The following is a 14,424-nucleotide window of genomic DNA, read 5'->3' as shown; positions in this document are numbered from 1 at the left end:
CCTTCGCCACACAGGCCACCTCTTTCTGGTGTGGAATCACTTAAGGTTTGGGTAAAACTCCCCTCTCCTCCAGGAGACAGTATCTGGAAGCTTTTAGGGGACGGAGTCTGAGGTGGGGAGAGAGGAGGAAAATGCCCCCAACGGCCTAAGAGAGTCATCTCTTCACTCAAAACTGCCCGTCACCCCCCATCCCCCACCATTAACTTTCGATTAAGACCTCCCCGTTATGGCAACTAAACTTTACTTTGCATAATTAAGATTTGCCTCGGAAGAAGGGGGAGGGAGAAGCCGCAGCTCTCGGCCATTCTCCTTCACCTCTCCCCCTACCACCCCCGCCCCAACCCTACAGCTCTGGGCCTCTAAGTTCCTGAGTTTTCTCACTTTGAGGTGCCACCGAACACAAAGAACCATAATGGGCCCCTTTGTGCTCGCTACGGGGCAATTACGCCCTGGAGTCCAGGCCCCTTTAAGAGCCTCTTAAAGAGACAGGCTCTCATTTTTCAGAGGGTTATTTAAGAGTGTGTTTAAGGGGGAGGGGCGAGGCAAACTCCTAGGGGTCTGCGTACTGGGTGAGGTGAAACTTTTTGTCTGCACTCCTTGAGAAGGAGCTGAGAGAAATGTCTTTGTGAGCCGCTCGTTTTTTAAAGAAAGTGTTTCTCTCTCTGAAACATTTTTTAAAGTTGAGGTTTTTCACTTGATTTGAAAAACTGGACTGGAAAAGGTGGGGTGCTAGGAGCAGGGGCGGAGGCAAGGATTTAAAGAGGCCGTACCAGCGAGAGCGCCTTAGCCCCCCCAGGAGAAGAGTGATCCAGGGCCGAGTGGCTTGGGTCTGCTGCAATTCTGGGGCTTGTGTGTCTCCGTATCTCGCCGCCGCGACTCCGGAGAAATCCCGTGCTGGGCAAACAGCCCTTAATATAATAATAGCTTGTCTCTTTAAAAAGCAAAAGCGGGGGGAAGTTTTGTTGGCATCTGGTTTCTGATCTCATTATGTTGTGGTCGACCAATCCAGCCCTCGGGGCTGGTCCTGGGGTTTAAATCTGATTGGCCGAGAGCACATTTTGGGATGGTGCTTAGAGCTCGACGGGGCGGTTTCAAGGATCCCTTTTTTGGGGGGCTGAGAGGAGGGCGGGGCCGCCGGCGGGGGCCCCCTTGAAACCGACTAATTGGGATCGGAGAGGCCGAGGTGAGGGCTGGAGGAACGCACAAAGGAGTCGCTGGGCGGAGAAGGGAGGGGAGAGGCGAGAGGAGGAGAAAGAAGAGGAGAGAGGGCAAGCAGCGCGCGGTGTCTCGGGCGGCTCAGTCGGACCGCGGCGAGCTAGCAGGCAGGCGCGCCGCCCCCCTCCCCCGCCCGGCCTCCCCAACTCTGCGGCCGCCAGCAAACTTTGCAAAGAGGCGCGGGAGGCGGCGGCGAGGCGGCGGCGGGGAAGGCGCGCGGTCTCGGGCCTGGGGGCGGGGGCGGGGGGGCGCCCGGGAGCCGAGTGGGGGGCGGCGGCCAGCATGCGGCCCCGCAGCGCCCTGCCCCGCCTGCTGCTGCCGCTGCTGCTGCTGCCGGCCGCTGGGCCGGCCCAGTTCCACGGGGAGAAGGGCATCTCCATCCCAGACCACGGCTTCTGCCAACCCATCTCCATCCCGCTGTGCACGGACATCGCCTACAACCAGACCATCATGCCCAACCTTCTGGGCCACACGAACCAGGAGGACGCGGGCCTGGAGGTGCACCAGTTCTACCCGTTGGTGAAGGTGCAGTGCTCCCCCGAACTGCGCTTCTTCTTGTGCTCCATGTACGCGCCCGTGTGCACCGTGCTGGAGCAGGCCATCCCGCCGTGCCGCTCCATCTGCGAGCGCGCGCGCCAGGGCTGCGAGGCGCTCATGAACAAGTTCGGCTTCCAGTGGCCCGAGCGCTTGCGCTGCGAGCACTTTCCGCGCCACGGCGCCGAGCAGATTTGCGTGGGCCAGAACCACTCCGAGGACGGCACGCCGGCGCTGCTCACCACCGCGCCTCCGCCGGGCCTGCAGCCGGGGGCCGGGGGCACCCCGGGCGGCCCGGGCGGCGGCGGCGGCTCTCCCCCGAGATACGCCACGCTGGAGCACCCGTTCCACTGCCCGCGCGTCCTCAAGGTGCCGTCCTATCTCAGCTACAAATTCCTGGGTGAGCGCGACTGCGCGGCGCCCTGCGAGCCCGCGCGGCCCGACGGCTCCATGTTCTTCTCGCAGGAGGAGACGCGCTTCGCGCGCCTCTGGATCCTCACCTGGTCGGTGCTGTGCTGCGCCTCCACCTTCTTCACCGTCACCACCTACCTGGTGGACATGCAGCGTTTCCGCTACCCGGAGCGGCCCATCATCTTTCTGTCCGGCTGCTACACTATGGTTTCGGTAGCCTACATCGCGGGCTTCGTGCTCCAGGAGCGCGTCGTGTGCAACGAGCGCTTTTCCGAGGACGGCTACCGCACGGTCGTGCAGGGCACCAAGAAGGAGGGCTGCACCATCCTCTTCATGATGCTCTACTTCTTCAGCATGGCCAGTTCCATCTGGTGGGTCATCCTGTCGCTCACTTGGTTCCTGGCGGCGGGCATGAAGTGGGGCCACGAGGCCATCGAGGCCAACTCGCAGTACTTCCACCTGGCCGCGTGGGCCGTGCCGGCGGTCAAGACCATCACGATCCTGGCCATGGGCCAGATTGACGGCGACCTGCTGAGCGGCGTGTGCTTCGTGGGCCTCAACAGCCTGGACCCGCTGCGGGGCTTCGTGCTGGCGCCGCTCTTCGTGTACCTGTTCATAGGCACATCCTTCCTCCTGGCCGGCTTCGTGTCCCTCTTTCGCATCCGCACCATCATGAAGCACGACGGCACCAAGACGGAGAAGCTGGAGCGGCTGATGGTGCGCATCGGCGTCTTCTCGGTGCTCTACACCGTGCCCGCCACCATCGTCATCGCCTGCTACTTCTACGAGCAGGCCTTTCGAGAGCACTGGGAGCGCTCGTGGGTGAGCCAGCACTGCAAGAGCCTGGCCATCCCGTGCCCGGCGCACTACACGCCGCGCATGTCGCCCGACTTCACCGTCTACATGATCAAATACCTCATGACGCTCATCGTGGGCATCACGTCCGGCTTCTGGATCTGGTCCGGCAAGACGTTGCACTCGTGGAGAAAGTTCTACACTCGGCTCACCAACAGCCGGCACGGCGAGACCACCGTGTGAGGGGCTGCCCCAGCGGCGGTGTCCCCAGGAGGGCCTCCCCTTCCCCCCCCCCCCGCCCGCACGGGGCGTGGGGGGGGCGCCTTGCCTCTGCGGGGGGTGGGGGGGCCTCCTACAGACTCCTTATTTTATTTTTTTAAATAAAGAACAATCGAAACCATTTCTCTTTTAGGTTGCTTTTTAAAGAGAACTCTGTTCGATGCCTCCAGCAGGTTTGTAATTTAAACTGTAAATAGTCTTGTAAATTTAATTATATATTTTCTATTTAAAAGAAAAACGGAAAAAAGGGGGGGAGCGCCAAGGGGCTCCGAGGCTGAGGAATGAAGGGAGGGGGCGTTGAGGGGGGTCCTCTCCTTTCTTCAGCGCCCTTTTCAAACACCATCCCCTACTTTGGTTCGAATATTTTGGTGTTTTGGCAGGGCTGGGCCTGCTGGAAGAGGTGTTTCTGGGACGAGGTGGAGGAGGGGGTTAGGTTCAACTCCAAGAGCCAAATCTGTGAGCCTTCTAGCTGGGCCTGTGGAAGTCGTTGGGTGTTTCTGAACAAGACTTGGGTTCTTCTTGTTTTATTCCCTTTCTCTTCCCACATGTCCTGTCTCCTTCACTTGATCTTTGGAGCATTCCCCAAAGAGATCGGGCTAACCCCGCGAGTGGGATGGGGGGCAGGGCGAGATGGGGTGCGGAATGGCCGCCCCCCCCCCCCCGCAGGCTGGAAGATCTTTCTTCTCTTTGACTTTTCTTTTCAGCTTGCTGCCCCAAGCACTTGGAGTGGGCAGAAGGTGCTTTGTGAAATGTGTTCCGAAACAAAACCGCCCCCCACCCCACCTCCGCCACTACCTTGAGTACCAATCCTGACTGTCTCCATTTTTAGGGAGAGCATTAGCTCACAAATGTTGGGGTTCTGAGATGCCCTTGTGTCTCTCCCCTTCCCTTGTAGTTGGCTCCCCACCACTTCCCAACCGAATATCTTCTCTGGCATTCAGATAAGAAGTTCGCAGGTTGGTTTGTGGTTTATGTGTGGGTTTTTGTTGTTGGGTACCCGCCTACCCCGCAAAAAAAAAAAAAAAAAAAAAAAAAAAAAAAAAAAAGGCAATAAAAACGGGTTGGGTTGGAGGGAGGGGACGGATAGGCTGGTGGGATTTTTAGTTTAACTTTGACAAAAGACTTGTTTCTTTTCAAACTTGTCCAGAAAGGGAAACGAAAAAAAAGTGGGTATCTTTGCTTTGGAAGAAGGCTCTAGGCAGTCTCTTTGTGACTGTGGGGGTGGGGTTGGGTGTTTACAGGACATTCTATATCTCAAGATTGATAGAATGTTTATAACATGTTTCTTATCTTCTCCCTAAACCCCCCAAAATAAAAGGCAAGACTTTTCTTAAAGTGTCTTCCACGCTGGTCTGAGAATTGCAATTTCCAATACACATCATTTCCCTCAACTATTTGGAATACTTTAGAATTTTAATTCCAAAGGATTGATTTGAAGACCAAGGGGTGGGGTGGAACCAGTATGGCACAGAACCCAATTTTTCACCATCTCCTGTTTCTAGATAATAGTGCAAATTAAAAGCTAATAATCATAATAAAGCGCATTTAATTATCTTCTAGAGATCTAGCCCTTTAATTGTATTTAACAGGGTTGTAACCTTTTATTAGTTTAACCAAACCACACACCCCCTTCCCTCTCCCCCGACCTACTTGGTTGGGGGTTGGGGTAGAGAAGAGGTTCCCTGCCCCAGACCTTGCTTTTTTTAGCTAAAAGATGGGGGAAAGGGTGCCTTACCACCCTTTGTTGGCAGTCTTTGGGACAAGGGAGAAAGTAAGTTAGAACCCCTACTTCGATTTGTTTGTGTGTGTTAGTTTATGTTGGGGGAGGGGACCTGGAAATGTTTGGTGGTAATTGAAGTCATATGTGGGGCTTTGTTTGGAATTGTATGAAGCCTGGGGATTTCAGCAGAGCCCCCTTCTCAAAATATGTAACCTTCCCCCAAATGATTTGTGCGGGGGAGGGTGGTCAACGTTATAAGTTAAAACTAGCTTTTTCTCAACTGATGGCTGTACCAAGTCCTAATATGAGATGATATCAACTATCAAAGCAGCAGGCAGGGGAGCCACTCCCCTGTAGCTCCATTTGTTGCAAAATTCTAAAGGAACCCCACAAGGCCTGGAGGAAAGAGTTAAATTACAAATTGTGAGTGCCTCTTGGGGAAAGAATGGTGAAAGCCTGGGGGTTGGGGGAGGGGTTCCAGTGGTGGAGATGGAGCCTAGTGGGGAGAGCTGGTCTCTTGAAGATTTCGCAGAAGAGCCCACCCTGCACCCCTCCTCCTGCCTGGAAGCCCCCAGGAGCCCAGCTCTGCCTGCTTTGGGTACATCCGTCAGTGGGCTGATAGCAGGAGCACATGGTGGACTGCCCACAATGATCTTTCCTTCCCTGAGCTGGGGTGAGAGGGAGGGAATTTGGGTAAAGATTGTTATTCCTTCTTAACCCCCCTCCCTGAAAGTTACCCGCCAGTGGAGGGGAAGAGGGCCCACGAAAATGGAAAAAATGGGTTTTATGGTGGTGTGTGTTGGTGGGGGAGAGGATGCGTGATAATTGCCTCTTTGGGAAAGGACAGTTCTAGATGCCCTCCCCTTCCCCAATGGGGGGGGGGGGAGCAAAGGGCTAATTACCTGATAGAAAGTAGTGGGGGACCTCCTGCCTGGCTGTTGTCACTGCTTTAAGGAACCAGCTCTCAGAGGAAGGGAAGTGTTAGTCCAAAGTGCAGGAAATTTCGGAGAGCCTGAGCCTGTAACAGAGACCCAGAGGCAAATTGCCTGAGCTCTGCCACACCTGGAGAGGGGTCTCTATGCCCTTATGATAAACACCTGGGCTTGGGGGGGGGTCTACTTTTGCAGATTCTCGGTCACCCGAAGGGTAGTCCTAAAGGGGCTAAGGGAGGCTTTGGTGGAAGGTCAACAGCCCAAAGGAAAGCCTTTCACCTGAGACCAGCCTTTGGTCTCACAGGGCTTCCTACCTGTTCTCCCGTCGTCCCCCCAGACCACAAAGGAGCAGCTGGTTGTCTAGGTTCTAAGCTTAGGGCATTTTTTCCTCCAGACTCCTCCCTCCTCCCTTGACCAGACTTTGGCTTTTCCACCCCCCACCCCTAACTCTCCTCCTGAAAATGGTTCCATTAGTTGCAAACTCTGTGTTCTTTAAGAACCAGCCCCAGAAGAGGACCCTCAGGTTTTCCACGACAAAATTCTTCTAAACATCCACAAAGAGCGAGGATCACTAGGATCTGGAGCTGGTGACTTCTGTATTCTAGGGTGTTGGAGCCCTAGATCTGGGCTGGATTCCAGAAGCAGAGAGATGCTTTCCCAGGGTGTTGTGGGGCCCATGTCTGGGGAAACTGAGCCCAGATTCTGCCAACTCTAGGGCATCATGCTTCTGTTCATCTCCCTTCCTGCTCACGGAAGCACAGTCCCTTCCTTCCCTACACTCACCTTCCTTTCCTCGAGTTGGATTTTAAACTGGGGCTACTGACCCATCTGAGAACCTGAAAAATCTTTAGAGCTTCTCCTGGGAGAAATTGGCCAGACTCCTGTGAACACACAATTTTGCATGAAGTTTCGGGGGGGGGGGGGGTCAATGAATTCTCTATCTGTGCCCCCTGCCCCATCCCCAGGCTAGCTTTCCAGCTCCTGGTTTAGACATTTCCTCCTCCTGAGGAGTGGGTCTTTCCACCTCTTCAATGGGCATCCTTTATAACTTTCCCGGGGCGGGGTGGGGGGACTCTGCGCCACAAGTATCTAATTACTTCTGCTATGGAAAGGGGGATCAGGAGGGGAAACCATCAGGTCTATAAAACCAGGAACACCCCCCAACCCAGATTATTCCCTCAACCGTGCCTCTCTGGAAGGTAACAGATTATCGAGGGAATAAGTAATATTTTTGGAGTCGAGGGGAAAAAACAGGCAAAAGACAGACACACACAGGCCGATCATGGTTGTGAGTGCAGACTTGGGCAGGAGACAGTATCCTCCGCTCCGAGCCTGACCTCGGAGTCCCTGTCCTCATCAGTAAAAAGGCCATGGTACCTGTCCTGGGGGCTTGCCTGAGGATTAGATGGGAGGATTCGAGTACAGAGCCAGCACATTAAAGTTCAGTAAATTGTAGCCCTCTTCCCACTACTTAGGTTAATTCCTAAAAGAATCTGCATCAAAGGATGTACATTTCTTCAGGGCTTTTTACCCTATTGTTGCTGGTAGTTTTAAGAAAATAGAGTGATTTCCTGTGCTCCCGGGTTTTGCACCTGACTCTGGGTGCCAGCTCACAGTCCAGAGGCTCTTGGAGGTGGTTGGGCCGTGTTTTTCTCTCCCTCTCTCCTCTGATTAGGACAGAAATGTCTTACCCGCCTGAGTGAGCAGGGCACACACGCGGGCGGGCTCTCTCTCCAGCCAGCTTTGAAGCCGGCTAATTAGGGCTAGGGCTGTCACAGCTGGCTTCCCCTGCACCTCCCCTCCACCCCTCTGCCTCCCTTCTACCCCTGTGCCTCCCCCCACCCCTCAGCCCTCCTGTTCGGTCCCCAGTCCCAGCCTCACAGCCTGAGAGCCCCTCCTTCCGTGCCTTGCCTTGCCTTGCCTTGCCTTGCCCTCCACAGCCCGCCGGCTTGTGGCCCTAACAAACTGCCTGATCAGGGCTGGGATCTGATGCCTGGAGAAAGGACAAGACGGGACTTGGGACGTGGAATAAACCCAGGAACAACTGATTGGGTTCAGAGAGGACTGCCTATGGCCCAGGACCCTCCTGATTCCTAATGAAGCCTGGAGAGGAGCCGGCCTGGGCTGCGGGCTGAGCCCTGGGCCCTTTGTTTGAGAGCCAAGCTTTCTGAAGGCTCCAGCCTCCCAACCGGGCCCTTATAATTAGCCCCAATCAGAGTGTTTATGTAGGGGCCTCCTGCGGAACTCAGAGCCCCGAGATTTCATTCCAAACCTGGAGGAGGAGGGGCAGGAAAGGGATTTGTGTTGGGACAGGAGAAAAAGGAGGATGGGGTTAGCAAGTGTGGAGGAGGCCTGGGGGGAGGGGAGGGGAGGAGGTCTTGGAGCTGGGAGGACCGCCACCCTCCCCATTGGGTCCCGGCTGGGGTCAGGACCCCTCCCAGGGTAGCAGGAGCCCTGGCATCCTGACCCGGGCTGGGCCTGCACGCCTTCTGGGCAGGCTCTGTGGGTGGGTGGGCTTGTGCCAATCGGAAATGGTTTGGATATAATTAACCCAGCTAATCACCAGCCTCAGCCCGCTGGGAGGGGAGGGCACAGCCCAGTGCCCCAGCTCCCCCAGGAAGCTCCGGTCTCCTGTTCTTCCTCCGCTGGGGGCCAGGGGTGTGCCAAGCCCTGCAGCTGCTGAGGGTGGTGGAGTCAGAGAGCAGGCAGGGAAGGGATGGAGGAAGGGAGGGCGCCTGATTCTCCTCTCTGGCCTCACCCTCAAGGGGGAATGCGACAGCAGGGAGTGGGCCTAGAGTGGCCATGCTGTGTGGGTGGGGGCAGGGGCACAACAGCAGGAATTGTGGGTGGGAGAGACAGAGGGAAGGGGAGAGGATTCCCAGCCACTGCTTCCAGGTGGCACTGGGTGTGTCCCTGACCCCTACTGCCTTTCCCTCTGGGTCTAGGCCTCCCAGGGAACTCTGTGGGGTGGGACGTGGCTTGAAGGGAATTCTGCCTACTGGGTTGAATGTCTTTTGGTCACAGTCTTGCAAGGCCTCCAAAGAGTGTCCCAACCCCCTCCCTCCCTCAACACATAAGACTTTCCAAGGTCTGGATCTGGCTCCTTGCTTTCCAGTCTCACTTCCCACTGTCCATTCCTACACTCCTTTGTGCCATTCTCCAGAACTCTGATGTTCTCAGACCTGCCATGCTCCGTGACTTCATAAGTACTGTTCCTGTGGCTCAAATGTCCTTCCCTTTCCTTAGCCTAGATAGTAACTCTTATTGCCTCAGAATGTGCCTGAGGTCGGGTGGCCCCTCTGCAGACAACCGTACCCCTAGCCAATCCTGTCGCCACACTGTTCTTTATGGTCCCAACACATCACCATTATTGTTCATCTCCTTTCATGACTATGACCTCCTCGAGGGGTAGCCCGTGTTTGGTCTTTCTTCTCTGTATCCCTGAGCCTAGCGATATGCCTGGCACATAGCGGGTGCCCAAGATCACAGGCTCTGGAGACAGACAACTTGGGCTTGAATCTGCCTTAGCCCCTTGCTAGGCGTTGACCTTGAGCAAGTTAACTTCTCTGTACATTATCTGTAAATGGGAATAGTAATAATACTTACCTTTCAAGACTGGTTTGAGGATTAAACAATCTGATTCAAGTAAAATGTTTAAAGCAGTGGCTGGCACATAGTAAGTGCTTATTTATTGTGTTGGCTCAATATTTAGTGTATAGTTAGTATAAGCCTACCATGGCTCAGGAGCTTGCCAAACTATAGAGAAGCACAAATTCAGTCCCCACCCACATGGAGACCATCTAGTTTAAGCGAATGAATGGATTAATGGGACTTCTGAGTTTTTATGTTTTCTTAAATAAGCTCACTATGTAAGTGTTTGAGAATATATCTATGTTCAAATATGGAATCACGATGTATCTATTTGGATAGTATAAAGCATGCAATAAAATTGCGCATAATCCCTTATAAACCTGATATATGTAATCAGTTTTTTTGAGCATGCGAGGCCTGCTTTTAGGACAGAAATTCTAGGACAGAAGTTCCTGGAAGCCTCCTGCTCAGTCTGCGCTGCTAAGGAGAATGTTAAAAAAATTTTTTTTCTACCAGGCAGAATAATTACTCTTATACAAATACACACAGTAAACACATCAACATTTTGATTTAACTCCTCAGTTAATGAAGGAATCTGTAAGATGTTCAGGAGACTCTAAAGAATGGAAAGATATCGAGGCATTCGATATACGAGCGTTGATGTAGATTTGCTTCATGGACAACTAGACAATACTCACTGGTTGATATCAACTGTCTTGACCAGACACAATTCACATCTTATGGTCAAAAATAATTTCCATTATTATCAGTCACCCTAGTTGGAAAATAATTCAACGATAATAAGACTCAGACATAACCTGCCAGGAGACACAGTAATCCCCACCCCCCCCCCCCCGAGTCATCATTTTAACCATTTCCAAGTCATTCACAATTTTCCTTGACAAGACTTTCTGAGCTTAGATGACAAGTGCCAGGCACCCCTTCCCCTCAAACAGCTTTCGTGGTGGTAGGGGGCCCAGTTCCATCCGGATATCTTCCAGCCACCCCCTCAGGTTGGCAAGGTCTTTGTCAACCTCTTCTTCCCCACTCTTAGCTCTGGCTTTGTCCCTCACCTTCCTCTTTCCCACCCCACCCCTCTTACCCCCTCCAATTATACAGCCCACCCATTCATCCTTTGTGGTAGCCATGATTTATTGAGTACTTTCTATGGGCGAGACGCCGTGCTAAGCACTATACTTTCATAATAGCATTTAATGTTCACCAGAGCCATGAAATGAGTGCTGTCTTTACCTCAAATTACAGCATATTAAAGTCACCGGATTTCATGGAAACAGCTGTTTAGAAGGCATCTAGCCAGTCCGAGAAAAGGGAAAGCAGTCAGACTCTTAACCACAATACCAGAAGTAGCAAATGGGGTCATTCCTCATGCCAGCCGTCATGAATTGGTAGTGGCTCCCCACAGTACTGTGTTAAGATGGATTCTGAGGCATCCTCTTGGTTGGATGGAAGATAGTGCTGGAATCCACTTGTGATGTCTGTCATGGTCAGAGAATCAGAGAATGTAAAGGTTCGCAAGTACATCAGATGAGTGTCAGGCTGGCTTTATACTGCATTATCTCATGATCTCCGCAACATTTTTGTAACATTGCTGATGGCTGCCTCTCCATCTAAGGCCTGAGCCTCAGGGTCTGGATCTTAACGCCAGTTTTCTAGGTCTTTCTAATTCAAAGTGTGATTCCATCTGCGTTCTGCCCTGTCTTCCCCTCCATCCCTCCCCTGCCCACCCCCCAGGAGTACCATCACCTGGGAGCTTGCTAGAAAAGCAGAATCTTGGATCTGACCTCATACCTACGGAATCAGAAGCTGCATTTTAACAAGATGCCCTGGGGGGGTTTGTTTGCACATTTGAGTGAAAGGAGCGATGGTCCTGGGGACCTCTTTTCTCAGCTGCACCTGTCCCCGCCCCTGCGGCCAGAATCCTCTTCTTCCCGGAAGGTGCTGGCTCAGGTCCAGGTCTGAGTATTCCCGACAGACCCTAATACTTAACCCAACAGAACCAGGTGTGTTTACGGACAATTTCAACTGAGGCTTGAAAACTTTAAGACATCCTCCCCCACCCTGGAAAAACCTTGCAGGATCCTCTGGCTTTTCCCATTAGGAGTGTGAGTGCCTCTGGGTCTGCGGGCCACACCCCTACAGCTCAGCACCCTGTCCTGTCCTGTTTTCTGAGACTGCAGAGTCTCCTTAGGGCCTTGAGAATCCAGCCCAAACTTTCCACGCTGGCTTTTGAGACCTTTACCCCTTCTCATAGGGGCCCAGGGAGTTGGGGTGGAGCCGGGCAGCACAGAGATGTGGAGGAAAAATAGTTGCTAAATCTGGGAGCAGTTGCTTCTTATTGGTTCAGCCATTGGTTCAAACAGTGTTGACCACTGTTCTCTCCCGGGCACGGGGAGACAGCGATGCCTAGAGCATAGTCTCTGTTCTTGATGAAAGTGGACGTATGAGCAGATGATGGCCGTATCATGTAATACAAAAGGTGAACACTGGGGTTGTTAGGAAAAAAAACAAGGGCCTTCTAGGCAAAGGGAACCCCACGGGCAAAGCCATGGGAGAACATGGCATAATCAGGGAACAGTGAGAAGGAGAGCGTGCCTGGAGCATAGGATGAGTGTGGAGGAGAATGGCAGGGCTGATCTAAGCGAGGATTTGGGCTGAGCCCCAGCAAAATTTCAATCTCACGCTGGCTTGGCCGTGCAGCACACATCTGAGCCACCCCTGCCTGCTCGCAACCGCAGATCTCATTTCTTTACTGACTTGAACCAATCAGAACCAGGGGACACATGCATGCTCGTGCGTGCACACACACACACACACACACACACACCAGAGGACATGTGAAAGCCAAAGGTTAGTGGGTTTTGGATCTATGCCCTCTCTCTAATCAATGACTGGATTCCATCCCTACCAACACCCTCTTTTCGTGCCAACAGGAGCAGGAATGGCCAGTGAATTTGAACTTCCTGGTAAAGAACTCTGGGAGAGGACTTTGGGTCTCCCTGACCTGAGACATGGCTACAGATGGAAGAAGCGTTGGCTCTACGTATGTACCAGATCTGATTGTGCCACTATGTCTGGGTGTATGTAGACGGATATATGTGTGCGAACTAGTTGCCTTGATGTCTCAGGAGACATAATCCCAATTCCTTGTCAGAGAAAGAAAGATAGATTGGTCTACTGACATCCCAGTAAGATTCATATGGGAAACTTCCTTGGGGGCAGAAAGTGAGATGGCTATAATACCTTGTTTCAAATTATTTGACTTCCCTGTAGAAAGGTGGAGTATATGTCTCCTCCCCTTAACTCCTCACCTTTGATCAGTTGGCTATGGTGGCAGTGATGTCATGGGATGTGTAAGTCTGGGTCATGAAAACCCACACAGTTTCGACCTTGTTCATGGGAACCCTCACCCTCGGGCTGCCAAAGCTGCCATATAAGAAGTTAGACTATCCAGAGACCACTATGCTAGAGAGGTCCCATGTACGTGCTCTGGTTAATAGTTCTAGCTGAGCCCCACCTTTCAGCCATCCCTACTAACATACTAGACAGATAGGTAAAATCATCTTAATTCCCCAGACCAGCCCATCCATCAGCTGAATATCATTAGGTGTCCTCAGCGATGCCTGTGGAACAGAAGAATCACCCAGCCAAGCCTTACCCAAATTCCTGACCCATAAATTGTGGGATATAATAAAATGGCTGTTGTTTTAAGCTACTTGGTTTCAGTGTACTTTGTTACGCAGCAGTAGATTACTGAAAGGTAACTAAGTTCTTTAAGTACTTACTATGTATCTGGAATTGTTCTAAGTATTTGACATGCATTAATTTTTTAAAAGATTTTATTTATTTATTTGAGAGAGAGAGAGCACAAGCAGGGGGTCACCAGGCAGAGCGAGAAGCAGGCTCCCCACTGAGCAAGGAGCCCTATATGGGACTCCATCCCAGGACTCTGGCATCATGACCTGAGCCGAAGGCAGAGGCTTAACCTGCTGAGCCACCCAGGTGCCCTGACATGCATTAATTCATTTATTCCTAAGAATGGGTTCCAGAGAGGTGCCTGGGTAGCTCAATGGGTTAAGCCTCTGCCTTTGGCTCAGTCATGGTCTCAGGGTCCTGGGATCAAGCCCTGCTTTGGGCTCTCAGCTCATCGGGGAGTCTGTTTCCCACCCCCTCTCTGCCTGCCTCTCTGCCTACTTGTAATCTCTCTCTGTCAAATAAATAAATAAAATCTTAAAAAAAAAATAAGTTGCAGAAACCAAAGCAGTCAAGTAAGTAATCTCTTCAAGATAACAGCTTGTAACCGTGATCACCTAGAACCTGAACCCAGGTGGTCTGACACTGGAGCCCATGCTATTAACCCCCTCCCTTAGAGAGCAGAATAATAGAGATTAAAAGTCTCTTAAAGATCTCATGACGGGGGTGCCTGGCTGGCTCAGTCTGTGGAGCGTGTAACTCTTAGTCTCACTATTGTAAGTTTGAGCCCCACACTGGGTGTAGAGATTACTGAAAAGTAAAATATATATATATATATATATATATATTTAAGAGGAGGGTAAGGACAGAGAGAGAGGGAGAGAGAGAGAATCCCAAACAGGCTCCACAGGAGCATGAAGCCCAATAAGGGGCTCAATTGCACAACCCTGAGATCATGACCTGAGCCAAAATCAAGAGTTGGATGTTTTTTGTTTGTTTGTTTGTTTGTTTGTTTTTTAAAGATTTTTATTTATTTATTTGAGAGAGAGACAGTGAGAGAGAGCGTGAGTGAGAAGGTCAGAGGGAGAAGCAGACTCCCCATGGAGCTGGGAGCCCGATGCGGGACTCGATCCCGGAACTCCGGGATCATGACCTGAGCCGAAGGCAGTCGTCCAACCAACTGAGCCACCCAGGCGCCCCAAGAGTTGGATGTTTAACCAGCTGAGCCAGCCAGGT

The 14,424-nt window shown here is 52.3% G+C and overlaps 1 protein-coding gene across 1 annotated transcript; it reads left to right on the top strand.

Annotated features, from left to right (window-relative positions):
• Nucleotides 1-1,097: 1,097 nt before the first annotated feature.
• Nucleotides 1,098-3,445, top strand: FZD2 (frizzled class receptor 2). The gene has a single exon (XM_047708862.1). The coding sequence runs from the start codon at nt 1,498-1,500 to the stop codon at nt 3,196-3,198; it is 1,701 nt and encodes a 566-aa protein (XP_047564818.1). The 5' UTR covers nt 1,098-1,497; the 3' UTR covers nt 3,199-3,445.
• The last annotated feature ends 10,979 nt before the right edge of the window (nt 3,446-14,424 follow it).

The sequence above is a fragment of the Lutra lutra genome, chromosome 16 (genome assembly GCF_902655055.1).
Source record: "Lutra lutra chromosome 16, mLutLut1.2, whole genome shotgun sequence".
In the NCBI taxonomy this organism is placed as follows: Eukaryota; Metazoa; Chordata; class Mammalia; order Carnivora; family Mustelidae; genus Lutra; species Lutra lutra.
The sequence above is the reverse complement of the archived record's forward strand: the minus strand, read 5'-3'. Positions and strand labels throughout refer to the sequence as shown.